Source organism: Plecotus auritus, assembly GCF_963455305.1.
Source record: "Plecotus auritus genome assembly, chromosome: 9".
In the NCBI taxonomy this organism is placed as follows: Eukaryota; Metazoa; Chordata; class Mammalia; order Chiroptera; family Vespertilionidae; genus Plecotus; species Plecotus auritus.
In genome coordinates, this window is record NC_137783.1 from 118,710,579 (window position 1) to 118,733,792 (window position 23,214).

Sequence of the window (23,214 nt, forward strand, 5' to 3'; positions counted from 1 at the left end):
TGCCCCTAGGAGAACTCTTGGAGTCGGGGTATTCTCCTACCTGGGAGTTGGGTCAAATGAAAAGGCAGGCCAGCCTGTGTGCCAGCAATCCTTGGTGACAGGAGAGGCCTTGATGGAAAGAGGTGCCCCCCTTCCTGCCTAACTGCCCATAGCACCTGGCCCTGGGATCTGGTTCCATCCCAGTGGGGTAGGGCACATCTCTCAGGCTCCCATCCCCGGGGCTCTATGAAAGAAGATGCTGGGTCTAAAGGAGGAGGTACAGACCCCACCAGAACTTATCTTGACTGATAGTAACTGATGCTACTAGTAAAATAAGAGCCATTGCAGTACATCGAGGACCCACTGTGTGCCAGGCATAGTGCTGAGCAGCCTCTGTACTTCTCCACGGAATCCTCACAGAGCCTCTGTCAGATGGATGGTTTTAACACCCTTTTACAGAAGGGGAACCAGGCTCCGGGTCAAGGCGGGTAAGTGGCAAAGCCAGTGTGTCTGAGCAGGCTGCTAGGATGCCTTTGTTAGGAAGACTGCCTTCATTTATTCCAAAACGCACTACCTCTGTGAACAGATCCATTTACCAACCAGAGGGGTATGTGCCTGCTCCTGGCCAGGCTCTGTGCTGGGCACAAGGATTATGCTGGAGACAAAGCAAGTGCCCGCTCTCAAGAACTTAAGATCTAGGAAGAGAGACCATTAACAAGTAAACAAATTCACGTATAACTGGCAACTGTGAGTACACTTAGATTTGTACATACAATACAAGAGCTGTGATACAGGAATCAGACAGGTGCAGAGATTTGAGAATAGCAAGTGAGAGCACCTTGATGAGGGGTCAGGAGAGACTGCTCATGGAAGTGGGCTAAGACCTGCAGGATAAGAAGAGGAGGGAAGGGGGGGGTGGGGCTTTGGGTCTGATACACTGGCCCTGGAATGCTGAGACTAGATGTCTTCCAATGGGAGATGGTTGCTCCAGTTCCTCCGAGATGGGGTTGGGAGGGGAAACCTCAAAGGCAAGAGGCATGTGCAGACCACTCTCGTGAATCACGAGAGAGCTGACCCACCTGTGCTGTGTCCTGGCCCAGGGTGGATGGGAAGAGCAGTGTCGATAGGATAGTATTTTTCAAATCTCCTTCAGCCCAGTCTCAGGAACCTACCATAAGGTCTTTCAGGGAAAAGACTGCAAATTAGACTGAGCTTTCCTTTAGGTCCTAAGCAGAAGAGCATGCCTGGTGGTTGGCTAAATCAGCTACACCCTCCCCTGATCTCTCACTGCAGGCTTTGTCCGTTCAGCAAGCGTGCTCTGACCCCTCCTAGGGGCCCAGCCCTCATCACTCCCCACTGCGGCGGCTTATTGTACCATCTCCGTCCAGAGAACATATTTAATGAAACCAGGAAGGCAGCCGGAGCCATGGCTTTGAGCATGGGCTCTGCAGTCAGGCAACCAGGTCCTCCCACTTGTTAAGTTCGTGGCCCTGAGCAAGTTACCTAAGTGCCCGAGGCCCAGTTTTCTCCCCTGTCCACGTGGGTAAGAGCAGTACCTACTTCCCAGGGCTGCTGAGAGTATTCACCGAAGCATTTAGAAAGATGCTTAGGAACAGGAAGAAAATAAGTGTAAGCTGTTGTTCGTATTATTATCTTCAGGCAGACTAGCAAGCTCTCACTAAAGGCTGAGAGACTGCCCTCATTAGAACAAGAAACTAACATCGCTGAGCCCAATGCTGTGCCAGGCTTGGTGCTAAGTCTCAGCACCCATGCCATCTTCCTGACTAGGAAGCTGAGACCCAGAGAGGTGGAGTAAGTAGTCAGAGAGAACAGAGCTAAGTCAAGATTTAAATTCAGCTCCCTTGCCACTGGCTCAGGGACCCGTCCCCATGTCCACCGCCGCCTGAGAAGCAAAGCTCTCCAAAGAATGGTAGGTGGAGGGCTCGGCGGCCTCCCTCTGGTTAGTGAGCCAGGGCCATCTTCCCCAGTGTTGGCCCACTGTGGTGCTTCTAACAACTGCCTCTTCCCAGCCTGTGGGAGCTTAATAAAACTCAGGCAAATCTCACCGCTTGCCACACTAATTGCGGAGTTTGGACATGAAGTGAAGAACATATCATGTGGAATGAATAACAAATCAGGCAGCTCCTTTTTTTAGCCCTGATGCTGGGGGAGCAGCCCAGAGTTCACCATCACTCGGTGAAAGAGGTTATCACTGCAGCACCAACATCTGTGCGCCCAACACATCCATCCTTTCCCTCCCTGGGCACCTGCACTCCATGCTGAGTGATGCACTGGGGCCACCGGCTCTGTTCCGTGTGCAGCTACCAAAAGGGACATGGAAATGGGGTGCTTTCCAAAAGCAGGTGAGAAATTACCCAGGTGCTCACCCCATCCAGAGCTGGACCAGCCCCAGGCTGATGACCACAGGCAGATCCAGTGGGTGTCAGTGATGGGGAGGGAGCCCTGTGATGGTCACCTGGGCCACGCCCTGTGGAAGTAGCCAGAATCTAAGGGAGGCAGTGCTGGGAGAGAAAGCACAGGTGGTTTGCCTGCCCTTTCCAGCCTCGAGCTCCTTCACCCAGCAGAGGATGCTCTTGGGTGTGACACAGTCACACCTGCCATCCATCATGTTCTAGGCACCTGGGTCTGCAGCCATACCTGGTAGGTGTGGGGACTTGGGTGCACCTTTGTGACTTTGAGCTGACATCTTTATAGTGGGAATAAGCTGGCAATGTGGTTTAAAGATGAAATGAATTGACATATGGAAGGTGTCTAGGGAGAATGACAGACACAATCCTATATAATAAAAGGCTAATATGCAAATCAACCGAATGGTGGAATGACAGGTCACTATGATATTCACTGACCACCAGGGCCAGATGCTCAATGCAGGAGCTGCCCCTGGTGGTCAGTGCATTCCCACAGGGGGAGCGCTGCTCAGCCAGAAGCTGGGCTCATGACTGGCTAGCACAGCGGTGGTGGTTGAAGCCGCTCCTGCCTCCGTGGCAGTGCTAAGGATGTCGGCTGATGGCTTAGGCCCACTCCCCAAGGGCTCCTGGACTGTGAGAGGGCACAGGCCAGGCTGAGGGGAACCCCCCCCCCCCAGTGCACGAATTTTGTGCACCGGGCCTCTAGTAATTATATACACACACATATATGTTATATGAATGTGATGCATGTTAGTAACCCAAAAGCAACATTTACTCTGAAGTACATTTTGTTTTAAATTGAAGGTATTTAGGGTCAAGGGAAATGAAGTATCCTGTCCCACGTGACACAGATAATATGAGGCAGAGCAGGAGTTCGTACCCAAGCAGCCCCCAGGAGCCCAGCACAGGCTAGTCCCGTGGTTGGCAAACTGCGGCTCGCAAGCCACATGCGGCTCTTTGGCCCCTTGAGTGTGGCTCTTCCACAAAATACCACAGCCTGGGCGAGTCTATTATGAAGAAGTGGCGTTAGAAGAAGTTTAAGTTTAAAAAATTTGGCTCTCAAAAGAAATTTCAATTGTTGTACTGTTGATATTTGGCTCTGTTGACCAATGAGTTTGCCGACCAGTGGGCTAGTTCATGTTCTGTCGGCAGGGCTGTAGGGAAGGAGTGAGACTGCAGGCCTCGGTAATGAAACAATGCGTTCACTCGTCACTCACTGATGAGCAGACAGATATGAGGGAGTTCCTGAGCCCTGGGATGCAGGCAGGACGCAGCAGGCACCTGGTCTCCACGGATGCCTCAAAGGGCTGTAAGGATGAAGGGAGCCACTTCAGCCCTGGGGGTCCTGGGTCAGGGCAGGGGAGGCATGACTGCAGGTGGTCAGCCTTATTCATTTCAGCCTCGAGCATCCCTCTTACTCACCCTTGGAGAGGCTGCCCTTAGGTGTGACATAATAACACGTATCATCGTGTTCTAGGCCCTGGGCTAAGCGTTGTTACATACAGACCAGCAGAGCCCTCACAATAATTCAGTGAAGTGTATATTGTTTGTCCTGAGTTCACAGATTAAAGCATACTGGGCACTAGCAAGATTAAGGCACTTGTCCCAATCACATGTGTGGTACAGGCAGAACTGGGCTAGGTCCCAGCCTTGCCTGACCCCAAGCTGGTGAGTGCACTGTCACTGTCCTGGGTCCTCTGGAGCAAGAACTGCCCCTCAAACATCCAGCCTGCCCTGTGAAAGTGGAAATGTGACCAGGAGGAGCTGAGTGACTGCTGCCCAGGGGGAGGGCAGAGAGCAGGGCCGGGGCTGGGCAACCACTGCATCACCCAGAGGCATCCCTTGCTCTGCATCTTGAGGGGATTATGGCCCCTGGGAATGATGGGAGCCTATAGCTTAGAGGCCAGTAAATAGACTCAAGTAACTCTATCTGGATTAGTCCCCAAATAGTACAGACCTGGAGGGGACCAGCCAAGTTTTCAGGGCTGGTTGAAGCTCCCCTCAAACTGTATCCCAGTCAGGGTCCTGCACTAACTTTCGTCAGCAGGCACCAAGGCAATACAGCCCCACACAAGGAGTTGTGAAGGGCACAGTTTCATCCCATCAGAGCCAAGAAGTAAACTCAGGGAGGTTTAATAAAACCTCACAGCCACTCAGTGCCTGGCACTCTATTTATAAACAAAAATCACAGAGAAGTGGGGAAAGCTCCCAAAGGCCACAAGGAAGGGGCTGGTGATTTAAATTCTTGGCCCACAAAGCAAAACCTTTTCAATTGTCTCTGAGATGTGACTTGAAAGATCTGGGGGTTCAAGTAGAACTCATGAGAGGCCTCTGACATTCCATGCATGGCCGCCAGATAATTACCAAGTAGGGGAGGGGTGATGGCGACATTATGACCCCACATGGGAATGGCAGTTTCTAGAGAAGTAGCATACAGACAAAGAAATAAAGCAAGTTTGTTCATTTCTCTCTCTCTCTCTCTCTCTCTCTCTCTCTCTCTCTCTCTCCCTCTCTCTCTCTCTAGCCAAGTAAGAACTTCAACAAATGAGAAAAGAAAAAAAAATTCCACAAAGCAAAGGTACCAAAGTCCATCTACAATTCCACACTTTTCTTACTTTTATTAAACATACTGCCTGATCTATCGTGGGTAAAAACAGAATACTTCTTTCAACTCAGCTCTCATCTTTATCCCTTGAGTCAAAAAGCACTGCCTGAAGCAGAAATGTGGCAGCATCCTTGCTCCAGAAACTTTACAAGGAATTCAAGTCCCTTTCATCTTCCTTCTCTACAGCCAAGAATTCACCTTCCCCTAGGAAAAGCACTGTCTTTTTCCCTGAGTCGTTTACAGTCCAGAAGATTTAGGCAGAAAGAATGAGAGGAGTCCCCAGACACTGTCTTGTCCCACAATCTCTCCTTTGATGGGCTGAGAAGGTGGTTTGGGGCAGTAGGTTGCAAGTGGTGGCACTGTATAAACTTTAATGATCTAAGGACCTGCCTCCCTCTCCAGACCAAGGGCCTGGGCAAAGCTGCCTTTGTCACAATTCTTGGCATAAAATAATACTCAGTGCATGTTTCTTGAATGAGCAAATGAATGAATGAGTGGATGCGTGAATAGAGAGTCTGTAGGGAGACCCCATTATTATATTTTTCCCAGTAGAAATTTTCCAGCTGTTACATTAATTAGGACTAATATTCCCAGTTATTTTGGGGACTGCTTGAAATTTGCTGCTAATTTAAATAAAATGGCCACATTTACTCATTAATTAATTAGCATGCTTTCCATCAGCTTCCCCTCACCAATTTGGTTAGTTACACCCTTCTCCTACCCAGGGCCTTCCCTGAGATCTGAGTATATCACTATATCAGAGTGAACTTTTTAAACAAAATTTAAGCAGAATTTCTCAAAGGGTTTAGGACACACATGAGAACTCTGCCCCACTTTCTAGCCCAAGATCCCTAATGTCTTTGGGCCCTGTGGTGGGCCATGTGACAAGTTGCTCCAAAAAAAAAAAAAAAAATTCCTATCACTAGACCAATTTATTCTTCAGGGGAAATGAAACTTTCTAGAATATGAGGACTTCCTGAAAGACAAGTTCTCATATATTCAATGAATAAAACTGAAGGAGAAACTGGAAGTCAAAATATAGGCATCCTTCCTGGTCCTGTCTTTGCCAGGAACTGTGTGGTGTGACCTCAGGCAGGTCAGTTCACATCCCAGATGCCATTATCTTGTTTTCTTACTTGTCAGAGGTGGACTTGATTTAGAAAATACTTAAAGTCATGTGCAGAGACCAGGCTTCTTGGGCATGCAGGAACCCATAACTTCCCGCATTCTCTGCTGTTAAGCATGGCCACGTGACAAGCTCTGGCCACAGAAGTGTGAGAGGAGGTCATAGGAAGCGCTTCTCAGCCAGGGCATGAAAGCCAGGTTTCCAGTCACATTCTTCTCCTCTGGGGGTGCTGTGCATTGAATTGTGTACCTCCAAATGTCCTATGTGGAAGTCCTAACCCGCTACCTCCAAATGTGATCTTATTTGGAAATAGGGTTGTTGCAGATGTCATTAGTTAAGACGAGGTCATACTGGTGTAGGGTAAGCCCCTAATAAATGTGACCAGCATCCTTATGAAAGGGGGGAATTTGGGCATAGACATGCACACAAGGAGAACAGCACCATGTGAATCTGGAGTGATGCTGCCACAAGCTAGGGAACTGCCAGAGACTGGAACAGAGACTTCCCTAGTGCCTTTAGAGGGACATGGCCCTAATGACTCCTTGATCTTGGACTTCTGGCCCTCTGGCACCATGAGACAATACATTTCTGTTGTTCAAGCCACCCAGTCTGTGGTCCTTTGCTACAAATGTTCTAGGAAATAATACAGGGGATGGAGGAACTCTGGCCAGAACACACAGCCCATCTCCAGGATGACCCAGCCCTCTTTGGCTTTCCCAGCTCACTAGGCAGGCCAGACTCAACAAATTTCTGTCGCAGCAGAGTCCCTGTACCTCCCTAGGAAATGTGTCTGATCTGAGGCTGGTTATAAGCCTCCTTGCCTCTGGGCACTGACAGCTGTGCACCTTGGCTGTGGGCCAGGTGGGAGAGGGCAATAGGACCCAGTGTTCCCCGTGAGGCCCAGTTACATGAGGCTGCTGTGGCTTTGAGGAAGGGGGAGGGGGACCAAGCCTTTGAGACTTGCTATAGCTCACATCAAGATGCTGATTTACAAAGCATCAAGGGCAGGCAGCTCCCCGTATTCCTCACAAGCACAGGACAAACTCACAGATTCCCAGACCAAGTGAAGTTCAGAAAAAAAGAATTCAAGGTCAACAGATTGTCAGAGATGGTGGAGCTGGGCCTGGAGGTAGCCAGTCCAGTTTCTTTGTTTGCCAACAAGAAGACAGGCCCAGATACAAGGAATCAGCAATGCTGGAAATTAAAATCGTTGTTACCTTTGGGTGGAGGTACTGACCAAGAGGCGGAAGGAGGAAGCCCAGTGGGAAGATGGGCTTCATCTGGGTGGTGACTACACAGTGTCTACAAATGTAGAGATTCATTGAGCTGTACACTCTGCACTTGAGAGTAAAATTATATTTCAATAGGAGAGTAAAACAAAATAAAGGCCCACAGACAGGTGAGGTGACAATCAGGAATGGTGCCTGCTCACAACTGAACAGCTCCATGGTCCCATCTTACAGACTTGAACAAGTCCAACAGCCTTCCTTCATCCAGTCTCACTGTCTCTGTCTCTTTAGTTCAAACTGGCAGTGTCTCTGCTTATATAACCTCACCTCTATCTCTGGCTTCTGCTGCTGTAATGGCTGATTAAGTCCATGAGTCCCATCCATGATCTCTTAATCAAATGGTTGCATATATTGATAGATTGAGAATTTTCCAAATCTTCAAGTTAAGGTTAAATGATGTCATAAAGGTAGAGCCCTGATCTCATGGGATTAGTGTCCTTTTAAGAAGGGACACCAGAGAGCTCACTCGTTCTCTCTCTCCTTGCCATGAGAGGACATACTGAGAAAGTGACCATCTGCAGGCCAGAAAGAGAGTTTCTGTACACTGTGTTACATGTTGATAGATGTAAGGTTTACATAAAAATAGTCAACCATTATAAATGTCACACCATTGTAATAATGAAGAATGAGCTGCCATATTGCGTGGTGTGGGCACAGTGTGACATGCTGACCTGGGACTGACCAGTGATGTCACAGCAGCTGAGCAACAGAACAGACGAGGTGGTGGAGATAACCATGGACAATTGTGGGGAAGTCCCACTACATTACATTGAGTGACACATAATAATATCCTTTGGTTGTGTATTTAGGAAGGTAAAATTCTTTTAAATACTAACTTGTAATTATACAAATATACATATCTTCTATACTAAAATATTTTTTTTTAAATCATTGTGCACTTCTGGAGATAAGATAGGTAAACTTTGAAAATGTTGTCAAGTGGGAACAGTTAGCCTATAAAGTTCTCCATCAATGATTGTTCATTGCACTTTGTTGAATAAACCATTTCTCTTGCCTGTCTCCTTGACATCCTCTCTGGGTAGCTGAAACCATGATGGGGAATTTTTCAGGGATAACTTATTTTCCTGGTAGCCGCTCTTCCCTCTCCACCAGAAGAATGTCCTAAGTGCTAGAAAGGGTCTCATGGCTATACATTTTGGCCCCAGCTGTGATCTACTAAAGGACAGAGCCTGGGGCTATGCAATGGACCTCTGAAGGGACTCTCAGGTGCCAGGAGTTAGGGGGAGTCCTGGGTTTCCTCCTGCTAGGGCAGGGCATGGCTGCCAGGAGCAGGACTGTGATTTACCCATCTCTCCCAGGGGAGGCAGGTGCCCTTCTAGAAAGGTATTGCCTTCTTCGCTCTCCATAACAGAAGACCCTGGCATCCCAGAATCTGCTCCCTGCCTTCTTCCAGGCAAGGCAGGCAGGACTTACCCTTTTTGCTCATCGGGACACCTCCTAATGAAAAAGCCCTAAGGCCCTTGGGCCCAGGATACACAAGACAGAATTTAACTATCCTTCCCCCCAGATACACGTGCACACCCTGGTGCAGTGCGGGGAGCTCTCAGAGCACTCACCTGGGGCGTCATTCCGTGGCAGATATACACGATGGGAACGTTCTCTGTGTCTGGACCCTGATCAAGACACAAATCGGTCTTCAGAGAGTTCTGTAGCTGAACACCAGGGCAAAGGCGGCCACACCAAAGAGAAAGGAACAGAGAAACAAATACATTAAATCAGGAGAAACAAGCTTTCTACTGACACAGGCTCCATTTCCATAATTAGCCCAAAGCCTCTTGAATACTATGGAAACCAACAGGCATTTTGCTTTGCACAAAGGTGCTGAGGTTAAGACCAGCCCCTTTGAAGGCGAAGCATTCACATGTTAAAGAGCAAGCTGGGTCTGGGGAGCTGAGTCAGTCTAGGTAATAATAAAAGATCCACCTGCAAGCACACACACAAGAGGGTGCTAGGCTGTCCCCCTCCATCTCCACAAAAGGGGCACCATGGTCTTCAGAGGTCTCTGTTTAGGCCTCTGTTTTTACTCTTCAGGGTTGGGGGAAGTGGGCAACATTCTAGCTGTTTTGGGGACTTGGGACCAGGCCCTCACTGCCCAGCATATCCAGCAGTGATTTGACCAGGCTCCATTGAGGCCCAGTTGATGAGAGTTCTCCACAATGGGGGACTTGCCAGGTGAATAAGAGAGAAGAGGGCCAGGTGGGAGCAGGAGAAGAGAGGTCACTCTTACCCTCACCTACAAGCATAAGACAATCAACAGGACAAATGTTGTGGCCACTAGATTATAAGGCCACTTAGACTGGGCGTGGGTGCTGAGAACCAATTCTAACATGTAATAACTACAAGAGTTTTACCAAAAGGTTGGTGAAGCTTGGGAGGCTCAACAAGGGTGAGCCACATATGTAGTTTACCTGGTGGAAACAGCTAAACCTGAATAGGATTGTCTGCTGCCAGACAGCTCAGGGCATTTTATTGCCTCCTGTTGGCCAAACACCTGAACAGCTATAGGCTATTCCCCAAACTGATAATGCTTCTGTATTCTACCCTTTGATACCTTACCCTTTGAAGTGTATATTTCCACCTTGCCTTGGGACAAATTGTGTTAGAATAAAAGCATGGATCCTTGGTCAAGGTAAGAGTCTTTAGCTCCCTTTAGCTGAAGCTCCTCTGACCACCAATGCCTTTCAAAATTATCTTTTGTCTTCGGATTCTTTAATCATCTATGCCCAGTCCCTTTCTCCAGAATGCAGAACCGTTTGTAAGGCTGGGAAAAGAACCCCGGCACGTGGGGGATCTGTTGGGCCATGAGCAAGCAGAGAAATCCAGCTGTGATCAAGGAAGAGATGAAGCATGAGGCAGACAGAATTAGAGACAAGAGATCATTCTGCTACTGTTGTGGTTTCATGGCTTCCCAGCTCGAGTGCCCACATCCAGCTGTTCTTCAGCTCCTGTGTCCATAAGAGAGTGTGTGGCATCTTTACCAACATTAACTTGAGCTAGTTTAAATAGCTTTTCTCAGCAATCAAAGCACTCTGTTTAGAACAGGAGGCTGGAAATCGACATCCAGGGGGAGACCAGGGCAATGGACCACAGGTGGGTCATCTACTGGGGAAGGCCAGCGGCAGGCAGTGGCTGAGCTTTGGTAGTCCTGACGGGTTGTGGCATGAGTTCAATGACCCTAAGTAAGGGATGTGAAATAGAACAGAACCAGAGGTGCATGTGTGGTCTATGCATACCCTGTTCTTAACAGGGACAAGGAACAGAGTCAAATTATTTTCTCTTGAGCTTCCTTTCTTTACTGGATGACAGCAGCTCAAGCTCAAACTTGTGGTTTGGAGGTTCTGAAGAAATATGGAAGCGTGCCAGCTCCCTAGGCAGGGCCCCAGAAGTGTCTATGCAGCAGATCCTCATGATAAACCAACTACTTGGCTGGCCTGTGTGGGAGGAGCATAGCAAACACTCTGGACTTCTCCCGCAGCCCAGGGACTGGTGGGTGTCACATCTGAAGCCCAACACTGGAACCATTAGTGAGACCTGCTAACTGCACCTACAAAGAGAAAGGTCCAGAGACCCCTGATGTCAGACTTGTTCTCCCTGAGATCTTAAAGTCAGCCTCTGAGTGAGGGGGGTGGGTGATGCCCTTGATAAAGTCCACGTTGGCTGTGCCATCACTCTCCCATTAGCAGGTGGTCTGTTAATACAGTTGGAGAGACAGACTGGGATGGAATCCTGGCTCCAGCTGTGTGGTCTTGGATAATGCAATATAACTCCTGGGAAACCAATTTATATGACTGCATCTATGTGCTGTGTGCTACATGTATTATCCCACCTAATCCTCAAAACAAGGAAGTGTTGTACAGTAAAAAGCTCTGCCTCACCCCTCTGTCTGCAAAGCTACTCCCACTGTGTGGATGCCCTGCTTTGGTCTTCTCTTTGCCTGTCTAAATCCTCTTCTTCCTTTGGTTCTCAGCTTCTCTGTCACTCTGGAAGCCTTTCCTAACCTAGTCTGTGCTAGGCTGTGGCTCCATGTTTCACCAGCTCCTCCACCTATCTTATTGGAGCACTTAGCACACTGTATTCTTACTGCTTCTTCTCTTGCCTGTCTCCTCTACTAATGTCACCAGACTAGGTCTCAGTCTTCCTCACTGGCCAGCTCTGGTACATAGTAGACAGTAAATACATATGCAATGAATGAATGATTGAAATGTACAAGTAAATGGCATTTCTAAATGAATGGCGTCATAGTTGGACAAGTGGCAGAGCTGGAGTCTGTTTGTCTCTGAAGTCCAAGGTCTTTCCATCAGGTAAATGGTGACAATCCTGAGACTATGAAAGATGCCCCATGAAATGGTCTGACTAAAGTTTTGCAAATTATGGAGTGATTAAGTAGCAAAACCCACATTTGGAAGCTGGGCATGTCTGTTTCCAGGTGCTGCTCCATCTCTATTGTCGGCACCAGAGCTGGAATTAATCCAAAGCCACTCTGTCTCTCAGATGTGGAGCTCAACGATCCAGGGGAAACCCAGGCCTATATAACAGGTCCACAGGCCCTTCAGCCTGCAGGAGTCATTAATGGGACTGATTAGTGGATTAATGGCCTGGTTTATATAGACTTGATACTGGCCAACTGACAGTCCCAGGGGCTTATTTGACCTAAGCAAGGTAGTTTGGGCATGGGCTGGAAGGGAAAAAGGAACAAGAAACTCTACGTCTGAAAAGACAACTGGCTTCTCCACTTCAGAATAAAAAAAATCACCAGGAAGGGCATTTCAGCCCCAGCAAATCCTCTTGTTCTTGCAGCTGCATCCTGCCTCACCCATCTTCACACTGTTTGCCCCCGCTGAGGGTTCATTATGCTCCTTGACAAGCAAGTGTATCTCTGCTCATGTCAGAGCCCAGCCTGTGGAGGAGGCAGGAGTGGAGGGAGGCTGGCAGGGTCCTAAACAGTGTCTGGCAGATGAGCATGCAGGGGTCAGAGACCTCCGTCAGCCCCAAGAATTGGGTGTGGCATTGAGAGGGCTCCATGGTCAACCTGTTGTATGTGTTTGTAAGAGGGGACACTTTTGCTTGGAAGACAAGAATGCTCTTGGCCAAGACCCAGAACTGCAATGGCTACATGCACACACCTCCACTGTTACTGCTTTCCCTGCATCTTTGGCTGAGTTTGGCTACTACTGTTTGGCCTGGCTCACAGAGGTTTTGGGCCAATCGTTTCTCTGAAGTCACATTTGCCTAACTGTCCTTTTTGGATGGGGTCCAACAATGGGCAAGCAGCACACGTAACTTAGTATGGGCAGTGTGGGAGCACCAGTAGCAACTGTGTCCTCAGAATAGTTCTGGGGAGGGAGGCAGGGCTAATGGGCACCTCATAGTCCAATGTGTTTCCATGGTGATGACAGGATCTGGATCCTCAGGTAACTGCTGGAAAGCACCTGCTGAGTATCCTGACATTGGAATTATAACAACCTGAGAATGGAGAGGCAAGAGGCCCCTGCACGGTTCTCTGAGAACATGCCAACCATGTGTCCTCTTGTGGGAGGATCTGCCCCCTCCTATGGGCTGATCTCCAGGACAACAGAGACCCTGCAGGAGGTGGGAGGAGGAGTTCCTGGGATCTCAGCTCTGTTTCCATAAGAATCCAAGGATGTTAGATTGGGAGGCCCACAGAGCACACTGAGGCAATTCTTCCACAAGGATTCTTCCCCTCCCAGGCATATGCTGTACCCATTATGTTTCTGTTAAGGCAGCCCTTGAACTCAGTTCTGACAACAGGTCATCAAAGGGAGAGGCTTTAGTTTACCTTCAACTTTCCATCCTGGGATATCAGAGAGGTCCGAGGGGACACTCTTCAAAGGGAGGAATTGAGGTGATATCAGCAGCTGATGTTTTAGACTCAGTGTTATTATTGATTACCTGTGTAAATATGGGCAAGTCAGTTTGTCTCTCTGTTTCCTCATCTGTAACATGGGGTGAGGTAGATAGCACTTAACTATCAGTAGAAAAACTTTATGTGTTTGTTCAGTCAGCAAAAATCAGGTGAGATAGCCCAAAATTAATTAGGTATCATTTAAAATACCATAAGAATTTTATGGTCCTGGGGATATTGGAAGAATAGTATTTTAACCTTAGATGGAAAATACATTTATATATCTTAGACTTTCTTTTACCCCTTTACTGTATGAAAAAATTGAGGCCCATAGACATTAAGACACTTGTCCAGGAAGTGTGCTGGTCAAGACTGGAACCAGGTCTGCCTGTGCTCTGACCCTCCATCTTGCTGCCTCCAACAGGGGGACCAATCAATGAGCAATATAAAAATATCCCTCAAAATACAGCAAACTCAAGGTTATATTTCCCAGAACTCCTTTCAGGAGGCTTTGTGTGTGAGCGCAGTCATGGAGGCTGGTTGATATGACCGTAGGCACCCACTCCTAGGGAACAAATGGGTGTTTGTCATGTGGCCTTGGGATCTTAACCTAAATGCAGGTTTTTGTTTTATCAAGTGGAATATGTAGGTTTGGGCCAGAGCTGAATTGCATAGGCCTAGCAGAAGCAACTAAGTGCCTCTTCTAAGGGACTGGGGAGGTTTGGGCTATGAAAGCAAAGGATGCCTTGCACGCAACTCTAGAAACCAGCATCTATCTAGTCTTGTTCTCTGTCTGTGACTGAATGGAAACCCAAGGGGCTGGCTCCTTACCACCCCATAGGCGATGATGTCTGAGTACATCCTCATCTCTGGGTACACGCTGACCAGGTACCACCGGAAGGTCTTGCACTGCAGCTGCTTCCTCAGAGCCTTCCTTGCAGTAATGTCCCCGATGTCGATTCCTGAGTCCTACATGGGGTGCAAACACAGAGATGCTGCCACCACCAGGGCACGCTTCTCCCCAGTCCTCCTCAACCAGGATTCCCGGAGACTGTTTAATGAAGGGAACTCAACTCGAATTTCCCTGCAGGTACTTAACCCATAGCCATTCCCACTTGGACTATGAAACGAGGTCTCAACGTTGATGGGGACTGTCATCAAAGGCCTTTGGAAATAAAGATGGCAAATCCTTACATTTTAAACTAAAACAACAACAACAACAAAAACCTGTAGTTCCATTTAAATCCATGAAGTAGCACTATCTAATCCTCATTTTACAGACAAGGAGTTAAGACAAAGAGAGGTTCAGTGACCTCTTTAGTGACTTGCCGAAGTCCCACCATTAGTAAATGGAGCTGTGAGTTGCGACCTTTTAACCTTTCCCTGTGAATCTGCGAGGGGCTGCCGTTATGCCTCCTGAGGCCAAGTCCCAGTGAGAGATGCAGTCTCTCCTTAAACTGGGGGTCTTAGCATAGACAGTACCTGTGTCCCACACTTCCCAGGTAGGTCAGAAAGGTGGCCCCTGAGCCACCACGGTGCAGCAGCAAAGAGCGGTATTGGAGGCATGAATGTGTCCTTGAGTGAGGGGGAGAGAGAAGCCCCAACGTTTCTTGTGATCCCAGCACAGAGTGGAGAGAGAGCGCAGAGAGTCCCTGAGCCCCACACCAGCTGTTGACCAGGGCACAGAGTGGGCTGAGACAGAGCTGATGCCATAGCAGAGAATGGAGACTCAGTGACAACTCAGAGATCGCACTATGGAGCCAGGAACCTTGGCATCTCATTACACGGCAGCCCAGAGCGGAGATGGAGGAGGATGGGGACCACAGCTCTCCCACTGGCACTGTGGCCCACATGGTGGCTATGTGAACGCCTGTTCTAGATCAGCTCAGGGGATCAGCAACCGGGGTTGGAACAACAGTGAAACTGACAGAGTTTAAGTCAGACATGTCTGAGAAAAATCACAAAGATGGCTGCTGCATGTGTCTGAACATGATCCTAACAAGCTTTTGACATCAGACAATGAGGGGGGGGGGCGTGTCTAGTGGAAAAAAATGTAAATATAAAAGAATTACATTTATTTTTGCCCAACAGAATGCAGGTAACATAAAAATGTGAACCTGCTACAGCCCGAGGGTTTGAGACTCAGGGTCCTAGGGAGGAATTTCAGTGAGGACCTGCCTTTTGAGTACTTCTCGGTGACTCCTCTGTAATTTGTCTAGTAGTCTCTGCTCCTGACGGCTACGTGGCCTCTCTGCTGGACCCTGGCTCCCTGTGGTCAGGAGACATGTTTGGCTTATCTTTGTGCCCTGGCCTAGATGTCACCTGAACTACATGAATGAGTCTGAGTGGAGACAGTGTTTATGAAGTGAACACAGCAACTGGCACTAAATGTAACCCCATCCCAAGGCCCCTGCGAAGTACTAACCCTTTAAACTTGTCTGTACTTTATCCTTATATCACAAAGCTATTTACCTGGACCCAGGCCTCCCCGCTTCATACTATAATTGCCTTCATATGGAAAATTAACACTATGCCTCAGCTTTTACCAGGAGCCACTAGATGAACTTGTCTCAGGAAGGTCTCCGTGGTTTTCTAAAATTCTGGTTCCCATGGGGAAACCTTCTTTCTATACTCAGGACCCGGGGACAGTTCAGCTCCATCCTTCTGATGGAATCGAAGGTGGGAGAGATATAACTGGTCTGGGGCCATCAGTACTCTGATTTCTAAGAGACTCAAGAATCAGAGCTTTCCGCGGCTTATGTTTCTGGATGTCATGACCCTTTCCTCTTCCTGTTTATTAACCGACTTAAGCCTTTCCCTTTTAATGGTTCAGCACTTCTGCACCGTGTGTTTACTGCAAATTGTGTGAAACTCTTTCAGAGCAGGGAGCAGAAATTGAGAAATAAGCAAACTTTCTCAGAGAAGTTCACCTTGGCCCTTGTTATTAGAAAACAATGAATATATCTTTCCTCCCTTGCTGAATACTTATGTGGTGGAATGGATTGAAGAGTGTCTCCCCTCCCCAAATTTTTGTCTATCTGAACCTCTGAATGTGATCTTATTTGGAATTAGGGTCTTTGTAGATGTAATTAATTAGAGATCTTGAGGTGAAATCATTCTGGATTTAGGGTGAGCCTAAATTTTTTTTAAATATATTTTTATTGATTTCTGAGAGGAAGGGAAAGGGAGAGAGAAATAGAAATAGAAATAGTAACGATGAGAGAGAATCATTGATTGGCTGCCTCCTGCATGCCCCCTACTGGGGATCGAGCCTGCAACCCGGGCATGTACCTTTGACTGGAATCGAACCTGGGACCCTTCAGTCTGTAGGCTGATGCTCAATCCACTGAGCCAAACTGGCCAGGGCTGAGCATAAATCTTTATAAAAGAAAGGAGAGGAAGGTTTGGACACAGAGACAGAGGTAGAGATTGGAGTAATGTATCTATAAGCCAAGGAGCACCAGGCAAGGAAGGATCCTCCCCTCAAGCCTTTGGAGGGAGCACGGCTCTGCCCGCACTTAGATTTTGGGCTTCCAACCTCCAGACTGTGAGAGGATAAATTTCTGTTGTTCTAAGCCTTTCTGTTGGGAGTAACTTGTTTTGGAAGCTAATACACTTAGCCACACACAAAGCTGTCCAGTATTCCTGCCCGTGTGTGCAGCACAATTCCTTGCAGCCAAACCTAAGGAAGGGCCGTTGCCTAAGCACCATGGTGAGTCACCCCTGGCACTCAGCAGAGGCCAGTCTAGAGTTCCTGAACCCCACGTAAGAAAATCTGGATGCTTTGCTGCACACTGACTTCCTCTTTATTGATAAGAAAACTGATTTTCAATTAAAGTAGAAGGAAGCAAGAGCTGGAGGCTCCTCTAGCCTTCTAAATGCTTGAGACTGGACATGGTGAGGAAGCAGGTGAGAGTTTTTTCTGTTCAGTGCACAGCCTGGGTGGACTCAGCATAGAAGGCAGCAGGAGAGAATGAGTGCCCAGCAAGGTCATTTTAAAGTGGGGGTGCAAATGCAGAAGGCATAAGCAATAACAGCAACAAGAGGTAACACTCCCTCCATTTGCCAGGCACTGGTCAGTGTCTTTACATACATTAACTTATTTAATTCTCAAGACAGACACTAGGCATGGTTGAAGGGTTCCAGCTCCACATGTGCAGCTGGGATGCCACAGAGGAAAGGTTAAGTAAAAAAAAAATAAATAAATAGAAAACAGATGTGCTTGTGACTGAGCTAAAGGTACAGTATTGGGACGTCACCACATTAAGGGCAGCTGGGCAAACAGGGAGCCCATGTAGCATCTATACTTTCTCTTCTTTGTTTTTATTCAACTCATCTTTTCTGAGTGCCTAGTAGGTGTGAGGTGCTGCCCTAACCACTGTGTATTAAAATAGGAAGAAGTCACAGTCTGCCAGAAAGGAGAATCTGGAAGATCCAGACATATAAACAGACCCTCTACACACAATGTGAGCATGGAGGGAAGAGAGAGTGCTAAAGGTCAACAGAGGAAGGGCCCTTAGTCCGTCTCATGGTGTGGGGCAGCCAGGATGGTGGGAAAAGGAAGTGAGCACTCAAGGAAGGCTTCCTGAAGTAGGTGATGCTACAGATGAGTTTGGAACCTGACTGCCCCAAACCAGCACTTGGAGAGCTTTTTATAGATTCTGGCACCTACACATCTAATCATCAGAATCTCTGAGGATGGGACCCAGAATCAGTGTTTTTTTCTAAAGCTCTCCAAGTGATTCTCCAAGTTGGTCTGCAGATCTGCTTTTAGGACCAAGGGAGGAAGGGATTGTGCCCAGGACCAGCAGAATCATCTGTTAATAAACATTAGCAAGGTTTTACATTCTGACCATGTGACCCGCATTGTGCTAGGCATGGTGACACAAATATGAATAACACAATCTGTCCTCAGGGAGCTCATGGTCTAGGACAGTGGTTCTCAGCCTAGGTGGGCATTAGAATCCCCAAGTTTTCAAAAGAAAGGATCTCTGATCCCCTCCCACGCCAACTAAGTCATAATCTCTGGGGCTGAAGCCCAAGTGATTTTTAAGTCCAGCCAGATTTGAGAGTCACTGGTCTATGAGAGAGAGACCTTCAGATAACAGAACAATCTTTTATAGGGTGATGATGTAATGACAGAGATATCCATGCAAAAAGGAGCCTTCTCCCCAGCTGGCACTGAGTCTAAAAGGATAGAGGGGAGTCAGTAAGGGTGGAAGCTGGGGAAGAGGTTTTGAGTAGGGAATTACAAGCAGAGAGGACAAAGCTGGAAAACACACAGAGGTGAGAAACAGCATGAAATGGACAGGGAGCTATGGATAGTTCCCACAGTCCAGGCAATCTGCAGAATCCAAAACAGGGTGGGTGGGCAAAGGAGAAATCTTGAATCTGTGTCAAACATTGGAGAATCATTTAACAATTTTAAGTAGGGCATAACATTGTCACTGAGAGGTTTTTAAGATATAACTTGGGGAAGTGTGGAGAGTAGATTTGAGGGGGTAAGACTTGAACCAGGGAATCTAGGTGGAAACTGTTGCAGAGGAAGAGACAGGCCTGAACTTGGACATGAGAAGAGGCAGGAGTGGAGAGGAAGGCTTGGTGATGGACTGGGAATGGGGCTTAAGAAAGAGGAGGATTAAAATAAGATGCTCAGTTTCAGGCCCCTATGTCTGGGCAGACAGTGGTATCACGAGCTGAGTGAGGTAAAGAATAAGAACTGGAACAGATTTAGGGGTGGGGAGCTGTTCTCAGTTTTGGTCAGGTTCAGTCTGAAGCACCATGGGAACATCCAGGAGAAGCTGTCAGGTGTATGTCTGAAACTAACAGCAGAAGTTAGGGCTCAGGATATCAATCAGGAAGTTGTCAACAGATAGGTGGGTGTAGAACCGAAGAATAGCTAGGACTACCCAGAGAGATGGTGCACATGAGAGCAGGGGGCCAAGGATGCATCCCTGGAGACAATTACGCATCCAGTGGAAGTAAGAGGAGCCCAAAAGGAATCAGGAGCAAGTGGAGAGAGATGAAGACATTCTGAGGTGTGGGATCACACCAAGGGAGCACAGAGTTACAAGGGAAGGTGGGATCCCATAGGTTAAAAACTAAAATGTCCATTATTACTATCTAAAGCAGCTTTGATGGAGTACTAGGATGTGACTTGAGAAGTGAATGGGAAGTGAACAGGTATTGACTCTGCAGAAGTTTGAAAAGAGCTACAAGAGGGAGTTTGGACATAAAAGGGAACAAGGGGGTTCAGAGATAGATTTGTAGGAAACACACTGACCCCCTTTCTTCTCTGCCTAAGGCTCTATCCTGGACACTCCCACATCTCATCTGCCTTTCTGGGATTCACCACCACTGCCTACCCACCCCTTTCACTTGGTTTGAGCTACAACCCTGAGGAGTCACAAACACTGAATTTCATCATTTTCCAATTATTTTTAACTCAGTTCTCATTGGATTTGCTATGGTTTCAATATCTGGCAGCTGCAATTGGGGGAGATTTGTAGCTTTGGGGTACAGAGAGAAAGGGGGCAAGAGTATGATCAGGACTCCAGTCCTTTAGCAGAGCCCTTAGCAACGCCTCACTGGAGAGCTCCTTGGAGTTTCCAAGTGTTCTTAACATCTTTCTATTAGAGGACACCCACAGCGGGGCTCAGCATGCTGCCCAGAATACTGTGATCCAACGCCCACAGCCCCAGATGGGTCCAGAAGGTACCACCGTTTCCCTAGAAACACGCCTACTGTCAGGGATGCAATCCTGGGGTTGATCCATAGGGCTGGGCACACTCTGACTGGTACTCACTGGCTTTTCATTCTTCCTCCCAAATTCTGAAATCTCACTGGTGGTGGGAGTATATAACCCAACTCAAGTGGTGGGGGTGGGAGGCTTCATAAAAGCTTGTACCCATAATCTAACCTACTTTCTCAATCACTCAGCCAATAGCTTATGAGAGAAATCAGGAAACAGAGCCTTGAAGCTTTAAGCAAAAATCAATCATTTCCCTTTTAAGAAGAGAGAGCTGTGGTATTATAAAGGACTCCCAAGGGAAGCCATGGCCTTGAGGGGAAAGGAGGAGGTCATGTAGTCAACAGCTCAGTCACACATAGAATGCATCATAAGCAGTGATCTTCAGGCAGACAGTCTGCTAAGCAGGTTGGGATCCTGTGGCTGGCATCTGTTGGGTTCTTCCAACTCAGCAGTTCAAGGTCATTTACATATGACACATGACAAGGCTGTATAAATTGACTAGAGAATCATTTCTTTTTTTCTTGTACTTCTTAAGTGTAGGTGACTAGAGGGATAGAGGTTAGTGGCAGGCAATGATGGGGTTCTGTGAAGGTTAGAAGCAGCCTGAAAAATGTCCACAATAGTTTCCTTTTCCTCCTGAGGGTCACTGTGGCAGTGTATCCCATCTCCATCTATGTGGCTCAATAAATCCCAAAGGCATATGGACATGCCTTATTTCTTTGATCAAAGATTTGATGGAGAACCTTGAATCTAAATCTATAGGGAGATCAAGGTGCATTTTTGATTTTGGTAATGACTGGTATTTTTTTTAAAATCAGGACCATGAAACACTGAATGTTAGGGAAGCTGAGAAAATCAAGTAATCTTGGTGTTAACTGGTCAAATTCTCTCATTTGAAATGAGGACACTAAGGTCTGGAGAGAAGTCCTCCATCAAGCATGCTAAGCAGGGATGGGGGTGGGGATAAGTCATGGCATAGCACCTCATCGTCAGCCCCCTTTCTTCAACACGTAGTATATTTTGGGGCTAAGAGTCCACTCTAGCACAGTAAATAAGACTCTGATTAACCCATGGGAAGAGGATTAGTCCCATGTTTGTTTTTTGTTTGTTTTTTCCCACCAAACCCTAAGAAACCCATCCCCATAGGAACTCCCTACCTCTTGGGGTATGTTCCATGCCATGTATACATGGCTTTTAAATTCATCCATCCAGACTTCAGCCACCCTGAGGGCGTTCCTGCGAACGTGGGCAGTGAGGTCCTCAGTGTAGGGCTTGTGGGCTCGCTCAATGTGGGCAATCCGAGAGCAGGGCAGGACCTCCACGCTCCCACCACACTGCCACACCTGCAGAAGACACAGAGCAACTCATCAGTGCCATGACATAAATCTGTGCCTCTAAACCAGGCCACAGGTGACTACTCAATGTGAGCACAGATGAAGCCAGCTCTCTTCACCTTGTCTCGCCAGACCACTGTCTGCAAAATGAGCAGGCTGTACCATATTTCTACTCCTACCCAAGGAGGTTATTGGGTCATTAATTCATGTCTTGTTTCTTCTTGCTGTGGGTTTATGTGCAAATAATTAATACATCTTCTCTCTCCATCCCATTCACTCCTCCAAAGAAAAGACATGGCATTTTGTGATCAAAGATCTGAGTTCTCCTTGCCCCAAAGGAGAAGCTAACAAAACCCTGATAATGGTCTCTGTAGCAGTGCTGACATGGAGGGACCAGCAGGGACTGCTAGCAGAGATGTCATCTTTACAGGGACCGCATGGACCTGGACAAGGATTAATGGTTACCACAGGGAGAGAGCAGACACCCTTCTCCTACTCCATCTTTCTTGGGTCCTGAATTCTGATAGAATTCAAGAGAGGGGGAGCTGAAAAAATGGTCCATATTAAACTTTTCAATGACCTTGGTGAGTAGGAGCTTGAACTGGATGCAATTTGATTTTGAAAAATTTTTTAAATGACCTTGCTTTCTGAGCATTAAGGAACAGTGTTGGAGCTGTTGCCACAATCATTCCAGCCACTCTGAACTTCCAATGGTCCAGAACATGCACATGGTTTTGTGCCTTGAGGCTTTTGTCCATTCTGTTGGTAATTTTAGAATGTTCTCCCCACTCCTTCTCTAGCTGAAAAATATCATCTCTCAAGACCTTGGTCACATGACCCCTCTGTTGTGGGGGTCTTTGCTCAATTCTTGAGGCAGAGCCAATTGCTTCCTCCTCTGGCCCTCAAAGCTCTTGATATCACAACTTACCTGCTGATAGGCCAGCCTCCCTTCCTCTCCTGAATTCCTAGAGGGCAGAACCCATATCTCATTCATTTCTCATTTCTAGCATCTAAGATAAGGCCTGGTACAAAGAGGTACTGTAAGTACTTGTTGAATGAATAAAAGATTTATGCTTAATCAGTCAATCAATGTGAGACGAATCTGAAATGCCTGGTCAGAGCTGATGAATGAGGGAAAGCAATCAAGGTCTCTTGGTGGACACTTGTCAGGTATTGTCAACTAGATGATGTGGTAGATGATGTTTACACTTACAGCTTGTGCCCATCAAAAACCATATGTCTTCATCTAAGATAAGGTCAGCTTTGGATTTAGCTTAATTTCCCTATGCTAGTTAGAAAGAGAATTCCTCCTCTTCCATCAATCTATCTCACACCAGTTGGCCTTCCACAGGCTGTTAGAGTTAGAAGGCAATTTATTGATTTACCACTTTCTAAGCTTGTCCTGCACTTCGCATATTATTTAGGACCAAATGAAGAGGGAATAAACATTCCCACTGAGCATCCACTATGTTCCAGGCCTGGACTCTGCTTGTGGGGAGGCAGTATAGCATGGTGGTTATGAGTGCATGATTTTGGATCAAATCCTGGCTGTTTCTTACTACCTATATGACCTTGACTAAGTCATTGATCTCATTGTGGTTCAGTTTCCTCATCTTAGGGATCATAAAAGTACCTCTCCCATGAAACTGTTGAGAAGATTAAAGTTATTATATGTAAATTGTTTAGGAAAATTTCTGGCACATAATACTCAATCAGTCTCAGTTATTACCATACAAATTATACAACAGACTCTTTAGAATGCCCTGTGAGGTAGTTGTTATTGCCTCTAATTCCAAGTGAAGAGATAGACTAACGAC

At 47.2% G+C, this 23,214-nt stretch overlaps 1 protein-coding gene across 2 annotated transcripts in view; it reads right to left on the reverse strand.

Moving 5' to 3' along the window:
• Positions 1-23,214, reverse strand: part of GALNT18 (polypeptide N-acetylgalactosaminyltransferase 18) — a 299,887-nt gene that overhangs the window by 27,990 nt on the left and 248,683 nt on the right. Inside the window, exons 7-9 of one of the 2 annotated variants that reach the window (XM_080642299.1) lie at positions 21,221-21,406; positions 14,144-14,281; positions 9,006-9,101 (exon numbers count right to left, since the gene is read on the reverse strand). In XM_080642299.1, coding sequence (XP_080498425.1) covers positions 9,006-9,101; positions 14,144-14,281; positions 21,221-21,406 — 420 coding nt within the window. The remainder of the gene's footprint in view (positions 1-9,005; positions 9,102-14,143; positions 14,282-21,220; positions 21,407-23,214) is intronic. The other variant, XM_080642300.1, reaches the window with a different exon arrangement.